This window comes from Etheostoma spectabile, chromosome 14, assembly GCF_008692095.1.
Source record: "Etheostoma spectabile isolate EspeVRDwgs_2016 chromosome 14, UIUC_Espe_1.0, whole genome shotgun sequence".
Classification (NCBI taxonomy): domain Eukaryota; kingdom Metazoa; phylum Chordata; class Actinopteri; order Perciformes; family Percidae; genus Etheostoma; species Etheostoma spectabile.
In genome coordinates, this window is record NC_045746.1 from 24,040,687 (window position 1) to 24,061,923 (window position 21,237).

General features: G+C 40.2%; 1 protein-coding gene across 1 annotated transcript in view; it reads left to right on the top strand.

Annotated features, from left to right (window-relative positions):
- The window catches only part of grin2da (glutamate receptor, ionotropic, N-methyl D-aspartate 2D, a), a 254,730-nt gene that overhangs the window by 177,022 nt on the left and 56,471 nt on the right, over positions 1 to 21,237 (top strand). The window contains exons 8-10 of the mRNA XM_032535848.1: positions 5,713 to 5,918; positions 10,526 to 10,694; positions 17,719 to 17,872. Of these exons, the coding sequence (XP_032391739.1) occupies positions 5,713 to 5,918; positions 10,526 to 10,694; positions 17,719 to 17,872 (529 nt within the window). The remainder of the gene's footprint in view (positions 1 to 5,712; positions 5,919 to 10,525; positions 10,695 to 17,718; positions 17,873 to 21,237) is intronic.

Sequence of the window (21,237 nt, forward strand, 5' to 3'; positions counted from 1 at the left end):
TTATTGTGTGTATGTGCGCTTCAGTGCAGATCATATCTGAATTAAAGGGTTCTTTTGTTTTTAGATTTGTGTTTTGGTGCCATCTGAGCCTTTTTTCATACTTTTTTGAGCGTTTCATTCTGTGAGTTTTATGAAATTAGGTGTTATGTGATGCAACTATACAGCACGCCATCTTACATTTGTTTGTTCTTTGAGCCAAAGTGTATACAGGGAAGTAAACATGGATTAATGAGTGAATGAGACAAGACAGCCGCAGCACTCTTTTTAACAACATGACAGAAGAGCTGGAATCCTAAACCACACAAAGCTGCATCCTATTTCACTCCAGTTTAAAGCCGCAATAAGAATTTTACAACCTCACAACACAGGCTAACAATATAGCTACAGGAAGAGCTTTATAGAGCTCTTAATCGATTACAATAATTCAGCATGTTCTTCACAAAGGAGCAGCCTTTAAAACAGACTTTATATAATATAAGTCATCCTTTTGGATTATATCAAGGCATTAAGTTACCCAAAGTTAAGGGAGTGCCGCTTTGAGTGACAAGTGGGTGCTGTGATAGGAGGCGGGCGTAGACTGTAGGCTTCATTCAGCCTGCCAATCATGTTCAACAACAGGGTTGAATATTAGTTGTGGAGCCTTGACTCCTCTCCGGATGGCTGACGTCATTAGGAAACAGAAGCCGGGACAGTGCACAATCCGTCAAAATAAATGACAGAACTGAAAAGTAGAGACGCGGGAAAAATTCAGACAGCTAAAGACTCAGCACTAGTAATGAAATAAAATGTTTTAAAGGACATGTATAAAATGAATCCTACTTTATACATGATACTGAAGGTTATCAGTTTAAGAGAAGGCCAAAATGAGTATAATGAATTAGCCAAATAATATAATGGTGGTGGTGCATGGGAGTCGCTCAGAATCACAATGCCACAGTTGGGAATACTTGTCATGTCATAACAAATGACAACAAGTGGAGTTTCTTACCTTCACATTCAAGAAAACTCTCTCCAGGTCCTCCAAATCAAGCCGAAAAGCATAATATGAACACTTTAAATATTTATCAACAATTTCTTATGATTTCAGAGTTTTCGCTACTTTCTAGAAGAAGACCATATAAACAGTGACTCAGCCTATTCCTAGGGTAGAACAGTTTTTACAGTTGCTATTCTCATCACTGTGAGTGTTAGGGCTTTGGATGAAAATGTCCTCTGGTGCTCAGATAGTGATGAGTCTTACCGTTGCAGCCGCTGCAGCAGCACTGATTTGTTTGTAATGAACAAAAGAGGAGCTGTGTAACAATGAGCCACCACTGTCACTATATGGTTGAAGAAACAATGAAGAATATATAGTGTTGTGTGGTATCACTCATTCATATACCCTATCCTCATGATATATATATATATATACTACGCACTACATTTTCTGGAAAGCATGTTGATTTTGGAAGTAATGGACATTGAATTATTGAATCCTCCAATTAGTGCACTCAAAATTATAGAGTCCTCTGAGCACTGCACCTTAGAGTATTGATTGTGATGAAAATGTCAAAGAGACATGAAGAGACTAAAAACGATTATGCCTCAGCTCCAGCTCTGTGCAACTAAAGAGATTGCACTAATTATCAAAAGTACATCTCTTTGTACTTTTTTTTACTTTATTGCAACATTTTGGCAAAGCGGGGGTTGGAGGGTGACAGGCTGCGGCTAGAAATTAGAAGAAAGACGGGAAATAGTTTTACCATGAGTTTAAAATCGACACCCATCAAGCCATTAAGCTAGTTTGTTTTTCTAACTGCGTCGGGAGTTATCGGAGCTAAGCTAGGAGCTTCACAGAGACAGCTAAAGTTTGTTAGCTGTTTGAGTTAGCTTCAACCTCATACTGTATATTACCTTCAAATAGATGTATTCTCAGTGACGTGACTATCCGATAAACAGGTTGCTTTTAAATAGCTGTTTCAGCCGTTAGCATCATGGCTAACACTACTGTTACTAAGCTTATGACAAGTTGTTTCGGCTGTGCTTTCTAACATGCTGTCCTTGTGCTAACCGTGCACCCTTACCCTTTACAACAGAGCCACTTCACTACATTTGTTAGATAATGTGTCATTATAGAATGTTCTGTTGATTTGTGTTTGTCGCTGTGGTGGAAAATGAATGTAAACTAAGTTGCATGCAAGAAATGCAATCCACCATGAAGGAGGTCCCTTAAAAGGACAGGCTGATTTTGGAAGTCACATATGTGGACAGGATGTGTAACAACAACCACAGGCTTATAGAGGCATAGACATTGCACAAACCTGACTTTTGTAGTACATATTAACAGTCTGCATTTGAGCATTAAATATTCAAATATTTGAATATTTAAAAAAATAACAATTGAAATTCAAATGGTATTATAGAAGAGGATTTACAGCTCTAGTCTGTGTGTGTTTGTGTGTGTGTGTGTGTGTGTGTGTGCGTGTGTGTGTGTGTAATTTTTGTTTTTTGTTTAAAGAGTGGCTAAAGCCATTTATTTCTGTGAACCTAATGCAAAACATTTTAGAGGAGTGAACTTGAAGAGAAATGAGTGTACTTATCATTTTGTTCCATAACGAACTGTTGGATCTGACTGTTATTATTTATGCAGCAGAGAGTAGAGCAGAAAACAGTAATAAAAAAAATAGAGGGACAGAAAATGCATAAAATATACAGTGAGGAAGGTTGGTCCAATTTGCCAGGTGCTCCAAATTTGTTATTTACATCACTCTCTTGTTTGTATCTCTGGTCCTTGTGTTAATGTATTTAAGTAGCCAAAATGAATATTTATGAATAACAATGTGGAAGTGTGTCGGTGCACCTATTTGTATGTGTGCTTAGATGTGTCATTGTGTTCCTGTGACTTGTTTGTCTTTATATTTCTGCATTTCTGCTGATAAAGTGTAGAGTATTATGCTTGCACCTGTTCTTTTGTGTGTGGGAATACTTGTATTCATAACATTGTGGGGACATCAGTCTCCACAGTACGTTATAGGGATTGACCGCCCATCTGGGGACAAGAAGCAGGGCCTGGTTGCACCACCTGTTCCTTAATTAGATTTAAGCATTTCGAAGACGGAAGTGTTTACTAAGTACAGATCAACAACTCTTTAATTGACATCAGGTTGCACCATACAAACAAGTTCATTATTAGAGAGTAGTACTTGATCAAATACTAATTTATAATTGTGTAAATATTGGAGATCGATGAAGGTGTCTCTCATCCTAAATGAAGATTTGAAATACCATTTGATACTTGACAGTATCAACATAACCGTAACATGACACTGTCATGAACGTGTCATAAACCTTTTAAACGGTCATAAATGTTTATGACTTCTGTCATTAAGTGTCATACGTTTTTACTCATAACAAGTTGACATTCAATTTGTCTTGATTATGGCAACTTGACACTAATCAAAGTGACATTACCAGAAGTTGTCTTGGTCAGGACAAGTTGACATTAAATTGTTTTGGGATGTCTTTGTAATGACAACTCGACAATAACCAGGATGACATTACCAGAGGATGTCTTTGTCAGGATAACTTGACATGAACAGAAAATCCACCTCTTTTTGTAGTCATGACATGTTAACATAATGATTATTATAATTAGATGTGCACGATTAGAGAACAATTCTAGCACTTGGTCACATAGATGTTTTGGGATATTTCACAATACTGTGTCATGATACTATTATGACAGTGTAATGGATAGATTCTTGGACCTCAAGTAAAGTGGAACCATTTTGATTTGTTATTAAGATATCATGAAGAATAAGACTGGCTGTCATAACACCATCATGACAGTGTAACGAATACATTCTTTGACCTCAAGTAAAGTGATACCATTTTGATTTGTCATCAAGATATCATGAAGGTTAAGAGATGTCTTAAGAAGTGCCATCACACACCAAATTACCTTAGCCATTATCATGTGAAAAATCTTTGGTAACCGTAGTGTTATGTAGTTGACACCAGTGTGAATTTGGACCAAAACCAGAAGAAAACTAGATAGTTATAAGCCAGAGAATTGAACGTCAATAAGGAGACTAGAAAATCAGGATAAAGGATTAGTTTATTTTTTTCCAGCCACCTATAACCCACGTTTCGGCTAGTGAAGTAGAAGACCCTGCAGATTTTGAACAGCTCACCCAGAGACTAAAGGCAGATGACATTCAGAAACCTACATCTCACTCAAAACAGCATCCAAGTTTGTATGCATGTGGAAGCACTAGAGACACAAAATAACACCCCAAAGTATTTTTTTCATAATATTTGCAGTTAGGGTTTGGAATAGGCAGGTAGCAATTATGATCAAGGTCTATGTGAGTCACAAGTGACACAACCTGTGTATGTGTGTTTAAAAAGGCTTTGCGTGTTTACTCACAAATCCCAGCAGACATGTGTGGCACTATCAGGGGGATTCACAAGAGAATTGTCAGTATGCTTAATCAACATCAACATCTAAATATTACACCAAAGCTAGAAAATGGCAAAATTAAAAAGACAGCTTAGCTGTGTTGTGGCTGCACATCCTTCCAGTAACATCTCAGTCGGTGTGAACAGATTTGTTTACACATGTAGGTCACTGTGACACTGTAAGCTGTCTCTTTAGTCTCTGCTCCAAAATACCATGTTGCAGCACAAAAAGCTCAGTTAACAAAAACACACTACTCATTATACAACACAACCAATGCAAAGACACACTCCCCTGTTGCGTTTCATCTCCCCCCCATAACCCATTTCTGTGCAGAAATAAAGCATGTGGCTGTAGAGGAAGGGGAAATGTGACTGGAAACTTGAGCTACTAGAAGACTCAAACAGTGATAATCTACAATGACATTAACAGACCGATGGGCTGAGGTACCACTTATGACACACTTTACCCAATGTTCTCTTACACAATGTTGTCAGGTCCCTGTCGGGCTGTGGTTAATAATAATGTCCATTGGGGCTTACTGTAGAGGTGAAGGTATAGTAGCTGACAATTTAGTTAACAATTAAACTGACAGTTAGAAGCTTCTACTGTACCAGATACACACTGGCTGAGCCGTTTTTAGACATCTAACACAGACCTCTTTTTAGGAGGCCTTTTTTTGCCGTCATTGCACAATAAATACACAGGGAGGGGAGAGAAGGGGTATGATGTGTACCTAACCTGCCCAGTGATATAAATGACTGGGACACAAGGATGCCAAAGTTCCAAAATGCTTTTGACAAAACATTTGTGTAACCAATTGTATACTTGGACTGCCAAAATAATGTTTCTGTATTGCTATTTTCAACCACTGGGGGGCATTATGGACAATAATCCTTTTAAAATGATACTGGTAATGTGAAAGCTAGTTTTCGCTAGATGCATTAGCTTCCCGGTAAGCATGGATTGGTTGATTTGCAGGTGTCAACGTTAAAACCAGGTTGACAATCATCAAGGTCCTTTTCAGTTTAGTGCACATCAAATGTGTTAACAGTAAGGTAGGGATATAGGCTGTGATACTAGGTTACCCGGTTGACTCACTGACTAGATGACGTTGTCCAGGTTAAAACACAAAACTGATTTGTCATTGAGTGAATGACTCATATTCTCTAGAGATATGTATATAAAAAGATATGATCTGATATGAGCAATCTGTTCTGAGCCGCTGAGCTGAAGACCTGAGTTCCTGTGTTCGGGTGTGTTTTCCCATCCAGGTCGGCTGGTGGGAGAACGGCCACCTGCGACTGCGTTACCACCCCTGGTCTCGTTACGGCCCCTTCCTGAAGCCTCTGGAAGACTCCCAGCACCTCCGAGTGGTTACCTTGGAGGAGAGGCCCTTTGTCATCGTGGAGCCGGCTGACCCGGGCACCAGCTCCTGCATCCGGGACTCTGTACCCTGTCGCATGCCCGTCAATACCAGGTAACACACCCCAGCAGCTTACAGCAGAGTACAAGTTTATGAACACTGTTTCCTGTATTGCAGTAATGGAAGCTGAAAGAACTTGTAGAAGTAGGAAGCGTTGATCAACTATAAACCCAGATTGTGTTACCACATTGCCCATTTCTCACCTTAAATGTTTATATAAACATATTTTAGGTCATCTTTTAACTTTAATGCGAGATCTTTTGCTACCAGCCGGCCACCATATCTGTGATGACTTACATCACGTCACCCACCAACGGGAGCGTTGATTGGTTTGGTGCATTGCGGTGCATTTTGATATTTGAAGGTTTTCTACCTTTTAAATGACAATGAATATCAATGGCCCTTTTCTGTTTTCTGTGGGCATGTAGCACCAATTTGAAAATTGTTTGCACCATTCTACTGCATAGACAGCCCTTTAAAGAAAAGACCCTCTTTAAAGTACTTATTTAAGTGAATAAAGAATTAGTTTTAGTGTCTTGTAAACACGGTCAAAGATAATGTTCATTGTTTTGGTGCCATGCATTGGTGGTTTCTCAACAATAGTCTGTAACCTTCTTGGCTTTTAACGACAGCCAAACTGCCCATTACACTGCAGCCATTAAAGCAAAATGTCACCTCCACTTAGAGGATGAAAGGTTTGAAATGATTCAGCGTCGCAAAAGCCAAAATAAGTGAGATGAAATGAGAAAAACAATATTGCAATGGAAGTGAGTCTGAATGGAGTACAAAAGTGGAAATGTGTTTTTGGAATCCACCAGAAAGTGGTAGGTTAGCATGACTTACTGTTTATTATGATTCAGAATAATATAGGTATCCCATTTTCTATCTGAGAATGGACCGAAACAGTTTAACACAGGATCGGTTTAGTATATAACAAATGATTTCTTACCTTGATGTCTCCTGGTGTTTTCTGCTCTAAACCCTTATCAGCCTATGATCCCTTGTGGGAAATAGCAAAGAAGTTTCGAAAGTGGTTAGATAGAGACCATCCTGAAACCAGAGGAGTCCGGGCTCTTATCCCTTGTAAAATTGAATTGTCTGGCCAAGCGTCCATGAACAAGACAGTAAATCTTTACCATCTGCAGGTGCTGGTGTACAGGAAGGAATGGGCTTAAATAAATACTTTCCTTCTGGGATCACTAGATTAAAACATCACACAATAAGGTAATTATCCCAGGGAGAAATTTGAAGATAGGTCAAGTCATAGGGCACCTGCAAGCATGCAATTAAGAACAAAGCAGGATTTTGTTACAGCTATTCATTAAAACCATTCTATAACCTTGAAACCACACAGCAAGTTAAGGTTAATTGTCTTTTAATCAGTCCAGATAATTAGAATCATGGAAAAAGAGATCCCTGCTCTATTCCCTTCCAACACTTACATTGCGAACCACAGCATGTAAGGAGCTATTCAGTCCAGTTTACAGTGACTTGCACTGTACTCATAACATATGTACAAAAAGATGGCAACAACTTGATACGGTTCTATGCTGATGTCAAATCAACTTTATTGTCAAATCTGCAACATGTGCCCGACAAACAGAGCCAGTAAAAATATATTCCTCTCCGCCCCACGGTGCAATAAGGACGCGTACAACAAATATCATGTAAACAATAAGAAATGTATGCAAATAAAGATAAAAAGATAAGTAATACATGAACAAATAATAATTTGTACTTCTGTGATGTGTTTTATAGGCTACAATATGCAGTAGTATTGATATTCAGATTCCTTTATAATCCGTGTTGCTCCTGTTTCATGTTCATATCAGGTTCATTTGAGGCTAAAGAAAGTCGGGGAGAAAAAGAAACAGAGTGAGCGGGAACGTGTGTGTGTGTGTGTGTGTGTGTGTGTGTGTGTGTGTGTGTGTGTGCGTGTGTGCGTGTGCGTGTGCACAATCCAGCTCCTGGTCTATCCAAGATAAGCTTCCTTCCTGCCAGCACATAACCAGGCCAATGGGAAGATAACGAGTTCATCCTCCATCAATTTTATTGGCCAAGAGAGAAGTTCGCTCTTGTTAATCAAACTACATTGACCCAAGTTTTTTTTAAAGATTTCTCTTTCAATTGCTTGTCTTTTTTCTCATGAATATAAATTTTGATGTACTTCTTTTTTTTTTTACTTGTATGTACTGTGTGATTGATTTGCAAACATTTGTACCTGTCCTTTTTACCTTTTACCTTATTTCCTCTGATGTTGCTGCAGTGCCCTGAGGTGTTTTATGCTTTTCTCCTGTCATTACCACCAAGGCCTTGTTTTGTTTGTCCAATACTTAAAATGATCATGCATTTGACTGGGGCACAACCACGCACTTAAACTGAACTTAAGGACCACCACATGTGACATTATCTTAATCATCTTAATCTCAAACAATCCCTTACCTTAACATAACATGCAATTTAAGCCCCTTTACCACTGGACAAAACACCCACTAACATCTGACTTTGGTCTTCAGTGGGAAAGGTTCCAATCTGCATTCATTCCGGGGCAAATGACTGCAGTGATCACGGGTATTTATCGGCTCCAGCTCCGACGGTCAGTAATGGAAACGTGACCCCATGCTGTGCCACATCTCAGCCACAGATTCTGTCTGTCTCTGTACAAGCAGAACATTGTTCCAAACTAGTCTGAGTTCATCGCCTATATTTTACGGGTCTTCAGGTGTGAAAAAAATTACATTTACAGTATGTGCTAATTTTGTTGGAAAAAAGGGTATCACTGAGCTGTTGGTCTTTTAACCCTTATATGGTATTCGGGTCAAATTGACCCATTTCAAGAAGAAAAATGGTACACGTTACATTTTTTCTACCTGAAAATCAACAGCCTTACCTTATTTTCTGTGATAAACATGTATTCCTGACTCAATTCAGAAATTATTCTAGATATGACCACTTATGTTTTTCCAAGATAGGAATGATCACACTTCCATTTTTAATTGTGTTCTAGTAGAGACCGATTGCATTCCCTAAACGTATACTGTGTGTTTTTTCAACTGTTTGAAATTGAGATAAAGACAATATTTGTTTATGAAATAAAAAATTTATTTCAGAATTGTTTTTAAAACCCCAAATAAGTCACGGGTCAATTTGACCAGAGGGATACGAGAGGGTCCCGGAAGTGAAGACAGCCCAAGGGTTAAAGGACCATGCAGCTGGGATTATATGCAAGTTTACTAATTGGAAATTGATGTGGGTCTAAACTTCCAGACATCTCGTGCACAAATCCCGAAATCACATGAATTCACTAATAATGAAAAAAGTATAAAATGCCCAAATTAACAGGATAGTTGGTGGTCTTTGTTTAATTAAAATGAGTCGCTCCTATTGACTTACCCACAGAATGAACAACTTCGCAGTTACTTTTAGATATACAGTATACTAGCATCTTTCATCTCTTTGTTAATAAAAAAAGCTCTTATAAACCTACTGTAGCTACGCTGTTTGCTAACATGTGAGCCATATCAACGTTATAAAGTACAATGTCATTGTGATGTTTACTCTACCTGACCAAAGTATATTAATAATTTATTGTTATTAATATAGTTATTTACCTGCTTGTGGGGAACGCTGTTGTGACATTATGTGTCTGCTTGCTATTCAGCATCCAAACTGCGAGCAAATCATTTCTTGTGCTTATATGAAAACATTCAATAAAGCCATTGTGTTGCCCTACATCATGTGGGATCATTCTGTGTGATTAAACATGTCAATAATGTGAAATGATGTGCACAAGAAGTGAATTATGGCTCTGGAATGAAAAAAATAACCTCGAAAATCCTTACTAGTCAAAATTTCCCAATAACACAACGTGTATTTCCTTGTAAATGTCTGCCAAGTAGAGCCTAGATTTGATTTGTAGAAAACAAATCAGTTTGCAAATATACAAATTACACAGAGGAGTTAGGTATTCCACCCTCATAGGATTGACGTTTTTACTTTGGTTGAAGTAAAAAAAAAAACAGTTGTGCAAGTTGAGTTGCTAGGCAACAGAGCCAAGGGGTTGCCATAGCTGCCATAAGTGTCTCAAGGTCCATCAAATGGGTACTTGGCAAGGACAGCTGATGGAGGGCACAGCAGCCACAGCTTGTGGTCCAATGTCCAAACACACAATACTCTACTTTGCACAAAATATATAAAAAGAATACATAAAACATATTGCAGCAGCCACAGTACAATAGTAGAACCCGGTAAACTAGAACTAAACATTTCATAGGTATTACAAAACTACAGCCGCAGAAAAAGAAAGAAGGAAGGGAATGGCACTTCCAGGCAGAATCATCAATACAAAGCCGTCTTTCTTTTGTTAAAAAAAAGTTTGCAAATAAAAAATGTTTATTGTTCAAACTACCAGATCCTAATAATGCCAGTAACTCATACTTTCCTCAGTCCCGCGTTCTTCCTCTGTTCCATTCTCCCTGTGTCTTTATGGATGCTCCTCTGCTCGCTCCTCCAGCAGCACGCTCTCCTTCCTTTTCAGTTTCTACACCGTAGCCAAGCAGCCCGTCCGGGTCAAGGTGTCCTCGATGAAACATCTTCAAATCCCATGAAGAAGCGTGTTCACCATCTCACCTGTCTTGTCTTTTCTCACATCGTCTCCTCAGCTTGGTGGTGGACGGCACCGGGCCCACGAAGCACTGCTGCAAGGGGTTCTGCATCGACGTCCTCAAGCGACTGGCGAAGATTGTGGGTTTCACCTACGACCTCTACCTGGTGACCAATGGGAGGCACGGGAAGAACATCGATGGGGAGTGGAACGGCATGGTCGGAGAGGTGATCATCTTAATAATAATATATTAATAATACGTCTACAGTTCAAAAATCCAATATCCAAGTCACACTGCTCCCTATTTCAAGCACACCGGGGGGAAAAAGCGGGCACGTCAAAAATGAGCAAAGAAAACAATGAATACTAAAGGCCCTAGTTTAACGATCCAAGCGTACGGTGTGAAGCGCCTGGCGCAGGTGCGTTAAGGGCGTGTACAAATCCACTATTGCTAGTTTAAAGCGTAACACTCGCCAAAATGCAAGCTAGGGTCTTTTTGTGAATGTACCTGAGTTAAACCTAAGTTTAAAAGCATAATTAGGATGGAAGCGCCCCTTTTAGGATTGTTTTTTGGGTCAATTGGCCTTGTGAATGGGAGTGCTAGGGGCGCTACTATGATAGCATCAAAATCCCTATTTTTAAAACACTAAGAAGGCTCGACACAACATTAAACTCTGCTCCAAGTATCACCAGGGGCTCTAATTGACTAAAAAAGAGAAGTTTTACCAACTCACGTTAGCTGTTGGTTTTTCCAGCAGTAAGCATGATCAGATTATTTCTTCTTTAATTTGATAAACAGAATGTATGTTATGCTTGAGTAAATAAAATCCCAATTAACAAAACTGGTAAAAAAGAAAAAGTTTCTTACAACCAAAATTGTCAGAACAAATAATGTGGATGGTTCCCTAGAACGCTCTTCACAAGTACAATAAATGATCAGTTCACTACTTTCATTGACTTTAAGTGTGTTTTATTCAATTTTTATAGCATTTGTAATAATAAAAGATGAAATAACTTCGAAGAAAATGTCAAAAACGTCACGAAAAGCGACAAAAGTGTGAAAAAAGACAACCCAACATTTTATACGATTTTGGTAATATTTTGAAATTTGGACCCAGAAAAACATAAAGATCAACGGGAAGACATCCCAAGGGTTAAATTAAGTAAACAGGGGAAGAAGGTCCTGTGTTCTGGACTAGTGAATATTTCTTGCATCTCCAATGTCATAGGAATAATTAAATGTGTAATTTCTTTGCATACCTTTTATACCATTTGCGATATCTTAGTCTCAAGGCACAGCTGTCATGACACAAACTTCATCTATCCCAGCATACGAAACACATGGTCATATATTTTATATTCATGGAAATGAGGAATAATTTAGAAATAACCCCATCATAACTCAATACAATATTAACTCATTATCCTATAGAGCAGGTTTCCTGAAAATAACAGTATCGGCTGATAAAAGACAGAAATAGAAACAACAGAAAATCAGTTCAGAGTCCAAAGCGTGTCTCCCCGGCTGTAAACATCCGCTGCTTTTAACCCTCATGTTGTCCGGGGTCCGTTTCCAAGTTTTTTTAACATCAGAAATATGGGAGGTCGATAATGTTGAACAAGGTGACAAAACATTGGGGAAAAAGCGTAAAAAAAATTGGAAAAAGTAACAAAAACTATGAAAAAAAACACTGGAAGTAAGCGTCAAAAATCTGGAAAAATCTGATAAAATGTTGAAAAAAATGACAAAAATGACAAAACATTAACAAAAGGGACAAAGACACTGGGGGGGGGGGGGGGGGCGCGGGGGACGATAAAACAACAAAAAGTAACACTTTTTTTTTTTTTAAGCAATAAAACAGTGCGATAGGGACATGAGCAAATGTGTTTTTTTCATGATGAGGGAAAGGCAACACCAGGGTTAAAGTCTTGTGTTGCTTACAGTAAACAGTTTCAGGATCGGTCTTTTGGAATGACCTGTTATGTGTGAATGGATGTACTGTAGGCCTCCAGTCATTAGGCTTCTCACTCTCTGAAAGAAAGCAAATGTTAAACTAATCCTTTAGAGCAGCAGAAAAAGCTAAAGCTGAAATAATGGCCCCTCATGAAACATTCATAAGCAATAACAACGCTCACAGCGAGCATATAAACATCCCGGTGACAGCAACATGGGTGAGAGATTAAATGCAAGTTTACAGAAATGTATTGTTCAGTAGGGACTAGTAGAAGCGTGCAGACCGCATTTCCTGTGGCAGTTTATTCTGAAGTTTAGCCGGCCCAGATCATAAACACACTAGGACCCTTTTTCGTGCGTGTCTCAGTGAGGTGTTGTAGCCATGCTTTTTTAATTCTCCCTGCATTTACAGTAGCATCGTCGTTTTTTTCTCATTCTAATTTTTTTTTGTCTTCCCCCTCGTTTTGTTTTGTTTACAAAAAAGGGGTTTAATTCGAGTGCGCCTGTGAAATTCTTTTTATCCTCCCTCAAATCCTTTAAAACGCAACCCAGCAAGAGAGACCCGGACCCGAATCGAAGAAAAAGGAGAGAAAATATGGAGGGAGGCTGTCGGAAAGATTAGTGCTGGAGAAATGGAGAGAGAGAGAGGGGACAACACAGTGTGTGAGTGTGTGAGCGTGTGTGTGTGTGTGTGTGTGTGTGTGTGTGTGTGTGTGTGTGTGGTGTGTGTGGTGTGTGTGTGTGTGTGTGCGTGTGTGTGCGTGTGTGTGTTGGCAGATACTCTGCTGCTTCCATGTTGCCAATCCCCCTCTGGTGGCTGGATTAATGAAGTTGGTTTAACAGGGGATGCAAATTATCCCAGTGTTTGTGTGTGTGCGTGGTTTTGTACTTCTATCTTTGTGAGGACCAGGTTCAGTTTAAGACCGGCATTTTGTTCTGCTGCAAACTTCTTCAAAGGTTCAAGGGTTTCAGATTTGGTTTTAGCTTTATGTTTAGTCTTAGGTTTTGATTATGGTTAGGAAAATAGGCCTTTTGAAAAAAAACTATGCTTTATTTAACCCCAACTTCTTGTGTTTAGATTATTTCTTTCAATTTGTCTACCATTCAAGGGTTGTCTTATCTAGCTTTTATTGACCTACTAACTTTTGATGTGTAATCATTAATAACCTTATAGTCTGCTTTGGTTAAAGCCCTTTGCAAAATCACAAAGCACAGCGTGACTGGTGTCATGTAGACTGTTGCTATGAAGCTTACCATTGGCTACCTATTTCAGACGACATTCTCCGGCCCTTCCGCTATCCATGTTGTCCTTTTTTTTTTTTGTTGCAAGGGCACCGTCTTTGCGTCCTGGGAAAACGTCGCATAAGACAATTGGTAGTGGTTGACAGAAATACAAACAAGCCAGAACATTATGTGATGTGATGTTTCTCCAGGTCTGACTGCACTGTGGAGAGGTCTGGCAAAGTGGCATTTCTGAGCTTTGTCACTGTAACCCCCGGCATGTCGTTGGATTTTTGGAGTGTCTGCACTCTAGCTAAAGCATAGCGCGCACCGTATTAGCAAACACCAAGCCTGTAACCTCTGAATGTTGCAGTAGAAATCCAGCTTTACCCCCAGTTTCCACCGGTTGCAGAGCGTCTGCGGATCGGCTCCGCTGCGTGTCGGCTCCGTGCTCCGCCGTCCGTCAACACCCACCAGGTCTGGATTTGTTGCGGAACGGCTGTGGCCATGACAGCGGAAGTCTCGAGGACCCACGAGATCTCACAAATTCATGTAGAATAGAACAACAAAACCCACAACAGTTTGTTTCCATCCAGAGGAGTAGAGGGGGAACTACTCTGCTTTGTTTTCCAGGTGTAGTGCAGGGAGATATGATCCAACATGAGCACGGTCTATTTTATTTTTTAAAAGTAACCGGATGTTTTATTTTGTTTCTGTACTCGACTTCCTGTCCCGCACTGTCTGCCGTCTGCTGAATGGCGGCGGAGCTCTCCGGCGTCCGGCAGAAATAGAAGCTCTGCGTATCTGCCTCTGCTGCGGATCGGCAAAGCTGGGGCGGAGTCGGGGCGGAGTCGGGGCGGAGTCGGGACGGAGTCGGGACGCAGCCGCTCCGCAGTCAGCGGAAATACACACATCGACACCGCCGCCGTTCCAGAGCGGATCCACAGACGTTCCCCAACCGGTGGAAATTAGAAATTAGGGTTTTACAGGATCACAAACTTTAAGTGAAACCATGTTTGTTTGTTTGTGTGTGTGTGTGTGTGTGCGCGCGCATATTTGTGTGTCTGTATGAATGAGTATGTGTGTGTTCGCATGAGTGTACGTAAGGGTGTATATATGCATGCATGCGTGTGCGTGCTTGACAATATCAGTGTATTAGTATATAATTTGCTAATCGTCCTGACATCGTTTACAACACTTCTGTCTCAGATAGGCCTCAGAGATGCAGGTGGTCTCTCTCTCTCTCTCTCTCTTTCTCTCTCTCTCTCTCTCCGTCCCCAGCTGCCTCCTGCCCAGCTTTTGTCAGTAACTCATTAAGCTGCTTAATTATGGTGGCAGATGAACATGTGTGCACAGGGACAGCTGAGTCTGTGTGAGAATCTCAGATCCAGTCCTGTCCTTGGTTTTTTTTCCCCTGCAGCAGTAATTGTTTTTAGTCCAAACTAAAAAAAAAAGAAATCAGCATTTCTGTTTCCCTTTTGCAATCGTGCTTTAACCCTAGACTACCCTCCTCCTTTTCTCTTTACAGCCATTGTGTTCTTTTCTACGATCCAAACTCCTCTTCACATCCTGACAAAGGTGCATTTCTCCAAGGCTACATGTCTGCCTTCCTCAGACTTGTTCTCTGCCCTTGTGCCTTCAGTGAAAGCCCACACTTATTTCCGCTATTTTTCAAACTTTCATTCTGTCTTACGCATTTTTTGTCCTTGTTTCTTACATGAATGCCTCCCAATCAGGCAGTAATTTCCTACGCCCTTTGCATTTTTTCACCCTTCACAGTGAGTCATCCTGGTATAGTTTTTTTTGGTTCCTCTGTTAAGTCTGGTGCAGCAATGAATACTTCCTGAAGGGCCACAGGTGTTGCTTTCAGGCTTTTCAGATATTTGAAATGACCTAGTTGAATGAGATTGAATAATTATCATGGATTGATTGATCTTGACAAGCAGAGATGCAACTAATCACACAGTATCAAGAGTGTAAAACGTGTGCGTCGTCACACTCCTGCAGAAACTTACTGGGAAGGCGGCGTTAAATCAGCCGTACACACAGTGCTGTCCATTTTCCATGCACTACGGTGTTTGCACGCAAAATATCACAAATTGTGTTTGCAACTGGAATTGCTAACAATGGCTAACCTGGGTACGCAGAAAAAGTCCAACATAGACAGAAACGCTCGCACTGTCTGTACAGCACTGTAGTGGATCAAATACAAACAGCTGAAATCCAGAACCCAGTCTCAATCTCTTATTTTGCTTTCTGTTTGCTGCACTATACCATTCTCATGTCTGCCTACAAATCTCTGATTACTGGATTGTTTTTCTACAACTTGAGACATAATGTATTTAAATCGCTGAAGAAATCTGAGAAATGGGCTGCGTTTCAGAGGCCTTCACCCAGGGTAGTTTTAAGTCTCTGCAAGAATAGTTTTGCAGTTTAGAAATCTGATAGTTGGTTGGACTTGTTGGAAGAGTTCCTCGTTGACCAGGAAGTCAAGTGTTTTATGTCTGTAGCAACAGTAACGGCTAAGTTGGAATAAACAGAAGAACAGGGGTTAATATCTGATAACTGATCATCTGATGATCTGATAACTTCTACATCATTCTAGCCTTCTATGTGCTGCTGTTACTACTTCAGTATTTCACACATACATCTTTGCTCTAGTGGCCTCACAGGTTTAAGTTTGGCTCTTCAGCAAGAGCAGTAATAGCAAAGATCCTCTTTACTAACGAGAGCGCATTTCAAGCAGCGCCAATGGTATGAAATGGTACACACTTCCTGTTTCTTAAAGGGGCGTGGCCTCGTTTGAAAGTGTAGTGAACGTCGTGTGAATGGATGGAAAGCTATATTTGAATAATTCATCAATATGTTCTTTTGCTAACGTTGGATATTTACACAGTTAAAAACATATTTGACTTATTATAACTTTAGGGCGTTCATGGATGTTAGCTGACGTTAGCTTCTCTGTGTTTCCAGATTTCGCGAGAGTTTGGTCCTGAGACAGAAACCCAGCACTCAAATGCAACGTCAGTGTCAGAATGTTCTGCAGTTATGTGCTTTGTGAAAAATGGGTCCAATATCTGTATTGGTGACGATAAGGCGAATAAAATTGCTCATAATCTGTGTTCACATTCACTTATCCCGATCATATCAATACACTCAGACCTGCCGCTAGTCTCCTGAAGAGGCGTGGCCGTGGCGGAGACCACATAACACAGATACAGGAAACTATTCCGACTTGGGGCGTCTTGGTCTTAAAACCGTCTCTGGTAATATACATCATGGCTGAACAGAGAAAAAAAACCACACTCACGATCCCTAAATCCATCAAGACAAACTTTCAAAGACAAAGGCATCGGCAAACTGCCGCTACTCTTTGATCGACAGGTGATAACACTGAGTGCTAAACACTTAAGATGTCAACAGAAACAGAGGAAGAGGACTTTGAAGGATTGTGGCTTTAAGAGCCTGATAAAGGGCGTCTCAGTGGTGTGCAGTCAGGGGCCGCAGAGCTTTTTGTCTTGGCAGACTTTTGGGGCGAGGCCAGGACTCGGACAAATGAACTTCTGGTCAGTAGCCAGCTCCTCTAACCTCCACAGTCCCTCCGCTGCAGTCAAGTAACCCTTGTTTCCTGCCAGGTGAAACACGACGGAGCTGTGAATCCCCCCACTGCCTCACCTATTGACCACCTGAGCCTCATTTACACCTCTGCAGAGCTTTGAGGAGGAACACAGCCCAGTTTCATGTTGCGTTCAAAGACAAAAGAAAACTCACTCATATTTACATCCAGGTCATTAACAAAGCATGTGAAGTATTTCACTGAGGAAGAGTGCGTTGGATTTCTCTTTTCAGAGACTCCACTCTGTGCTATTGCACACAGTCTTGAGGCAATGTTTTGAAGGAGGATGTAGAGTTCATGAATGTTCTTTTTTTTGCCAACAATTAAATAAAAGGAACACATTACACTGCAAGTTATTGCAGGAAAACAAGAGCAGGGATGTGAACTTGTGATATGTTATTTCAGGAGACCGCTTATTTCTTTTTTTAGTCATTCTAACTCCAGGCGTCCTATCTTCCAGGTGGTATCCAACAGGGCTGACATGGCCATCGGTTCTCTCACCATTAATGAGGAGAGGTCAGAGGTCGTGGAGTTCTCCGTTCCGTTCGTGGAGACCGGCATCAGCGTCATGGTTTCTCGCAGCAATGGCACCGTGTCGCCCTCTGCTTTCCTTGGTGAGTTCTTGACTTAAATTCCCTTGTGCCATTTTATGGAGTATACGTTTATCTGTAGGGACTTAAAATGGGCTTTATTAAATGTATATGTACTGTGCTTTAGTGACAAATTCTTAAAAGGTTCCATTTTGTGTGTGCATGGTGGTCAACAGTGAAACTGTGTGAGTGGGAAGAAAGGGTTAACAGGATTGCCACAGGGTCTTAAAAGTCTAAAATCTATAAATCTGAATTTTAGGCCTTAAAAAGTCTAAACATTTGCTGAAGTATCATGTTCTAGGTATTAAATCATTTTTAAACAGGTCTTGATTTTCCCACTTCCATCTAATTCCAAATATAATGTAATTCGCTGTATTACAACTACAATTGGAGACCAACATTTAGACACCAGTCCTTTAACGTCAATGAAGAAATCTGAGAATTGTTTCAGACGATGTTTCCAGACTCTGAGATCTGACTTCTTGGTTGTTGTGATAGAGGTCTTACATTTCTTTATAAGGGTTTTAAAAGGGTCTCAAAAAGTCTTAAATTTGACTTGGTAAAACCTGCAGAATCTGAAAAGACAGCATTGCTCCGAAAGTTTCCTTGTTTAACAAAAGTTGATCCCTCATTCAAAATGCTGCTTGTCTGGTGGCTTATTTGCATTATATTCTGTGAGTGTGATGGTGGATATGTGTCTCTGAAATAGATTTTAAGATTTGTTGAATGTTGCATGATGGTGTGTTATTGGAAAGAAGTGACAGAACATGGAAAGATCATGTGCCTACATGTGAAGGTTTTTACTTGTAAAATGATTTTCCACGTCATTTAAATGCAATTGTTTTTTCCTATGTGCTTTTTGAGTGGACATATACATGTGTATATACACACACCACTGGCACGTGTCTGCAAAATGGACCCAAAAATAAAAAAAAATCTCATCAATAGCTGTTAATCAGCAGTGTTGAAGTGTTACTTTTATCTGAAGACATGGGCCTTTTAAGGGACAGTGTACTGATAACTTACATATTCCTGCAGTGTGTGTAAATGATCCTCAATTATGCAATAGACCTTCTTTGGCTTCTGACCTGCTTTTGTCTCCCACTTGAAAAGGTTCACACTCATGGCTTTGCATTTCAAAGCAAAGCTGCTGATTCAATATTCTCCAAATGAGCTCCTACAGTTACAAGTTTTTTCGTTCATTTCTGTTTTCTTTTGCAAAGTATATGCCTCAGTCTAGTAGGCCTCTCCTACAATAAGACCTCTCGTAATTTACTAATCAACTTCCAGAGAGAGAGAGAGAGAGAGAGAGAGAGAGAGAGAGAGAGAGAGAGAGACTTGTCATGTGTGAATATGAACCAGACACAAAGGACTAAGGGCGAGGTTGAGTGGCTTTGATAGAGTGAGCGATAGAGCAGCTTCAGATATTTTCTCTTGTTCTGTTTTAATCTGAGCAGCGGTTGGTTAACGTGTTGGAGTGTGTGTGTGTGTGTGTGTGTGTGTGTGATGACTTGGAAGCACAGAGCGGTGTCTCATTTTTGTAATCCCTCCATCTGTGCTTTGAACCTGCTTGTGTGGACACACCACAGAGCACATTCAGCCACCGTGCATACTCAATGATTCTTTGAAATTTCACATAACTTGTTTATGTTTTTAAATGAGTAAATATAAGATTGGCAACACTGTAATGTGTCAAATCTGCCAATACTTAAAGGTTAACCACTGTTTTTCCCCAACCCGGACCATATTTACCTATGGTTTGGTGTCCAAGTGAATGATGTGAGCAATCACTACAACAAGATAAGTTAATAGGGAAATTGTGCAACTTGTAAAACCAACCAAAGCTAAAAAGCGTATTTCCCAAAATGTCTATTACTTCTATCAGAGGTACTTACTTCTTCCTGACTATATTCAACAGGGTGTTAATATTATGTCATGATAGTTATGATTTTCTTAGAAGAGCAAGATTTCAAACCGGGAAGCCCCTCCTACATCAAAAGAAGTGTATCAAAAAATAAATGTTGCCTTTTTTAATAAAGTGTAGCTCTTCAAGGCACATGATTCAAAACAAGTCCACTTCAGAAGTGGACTTACAGTATATTGTCCCTTTGTAGACCTGAACTCCCCCCCCCCCACTCCTTAAGGGATGTATTTCATACTTACACAGCTGCAGTAGTGCATCTATCCCTCTGTCAGTGGAGATTTAAGAGACGATCTGAAACATGTCATGGTCTGACGGGGGAGCAGGGCTCCCGAGGCCGTTTTACCTTGAGACCGCCGGCCCGCGGGGCTGACGGCGACTACTGTCGCTTTGCATGGTTGTGTGTTTATGTGAGTCGGTGTATAGGTGTGCGTGTAAGTGGATGGGTTGTTAGGAAGGAGAAAAAGGCCCAGAGAGAAGTAAGAGGCATCAGCACCGCAAGTAAAGAAAGGGCAAAGGTGAAAGAAACAATCTCCTGAGAAAGAAGAAGTAAAGCGAGCGAGCGAGGAGGCAGGAAGATATTTTCCGATGAAGGTGCCTTCAAAAAAAGCTCCCAGCCGTTTAAAGGGAGCTAGAGAGGGGGGGGGGGATACAGGAGCAAAAACAGGCAAGGTAGTAAGAAGAGTGAGCAAAGGTAGTTGTACTCATTAGATAGTGCCGGAATGCTCAAAGTTTCATACAAATTGATCCAAGGCATCGAGAACGAAGGAAAGACAGAAACAAGGAGGAGAGCATTCTGGGAGCTGTGCTGCCTTGGCAACAACAGAGCTTCCTTGAGACTATCTTCAAATAAAATAATGCATTTAACAATGTTTGCCCTTACAGTTCATATTGTACATAATAAAGTTGCATTAACATTGCATCAAACTAATATTTTGTTAACCTATTGTACATATCGCCTACATAACTTAAAACAACAACATTGGAATCATTGATTATCAGGCAGACCAGAACAACTATAATAAGCTCAGCAAACATTTATTTTACTTATCCATACACTTAACATTAGCTTTGACGGTCGCTGATCTTTTTTGAGTCTTGTTTCTGGAAAATATTATCACCAAAGAATAATTTTCGTCACAGTTTTTTAAAATGAATACGGGCAAGCAGTGTGTTTCCATGCATTGTTTTCCTGTGCTATGTAGAAACATTACATACATATTTTTTTAATTAGCTGTAATAATTGTAGCTCAATCAATCCTCTAACACCGTGATACACTCAGTGAACATGAGACCGACCGAGAGAGACACAGACGGACAGGACACAGCCTGCAAACAACTTACCTAACAAATTAAACTGTCAGAGAGAGGACCTAGTAAATAGGGACCTGAAAATGGAAACAAGTGAGGAGAAGTAATGTGTGTGTGTGTGTGTGTGTGTGTGTGTGTGTGTGTGTGTGTGTGTGTG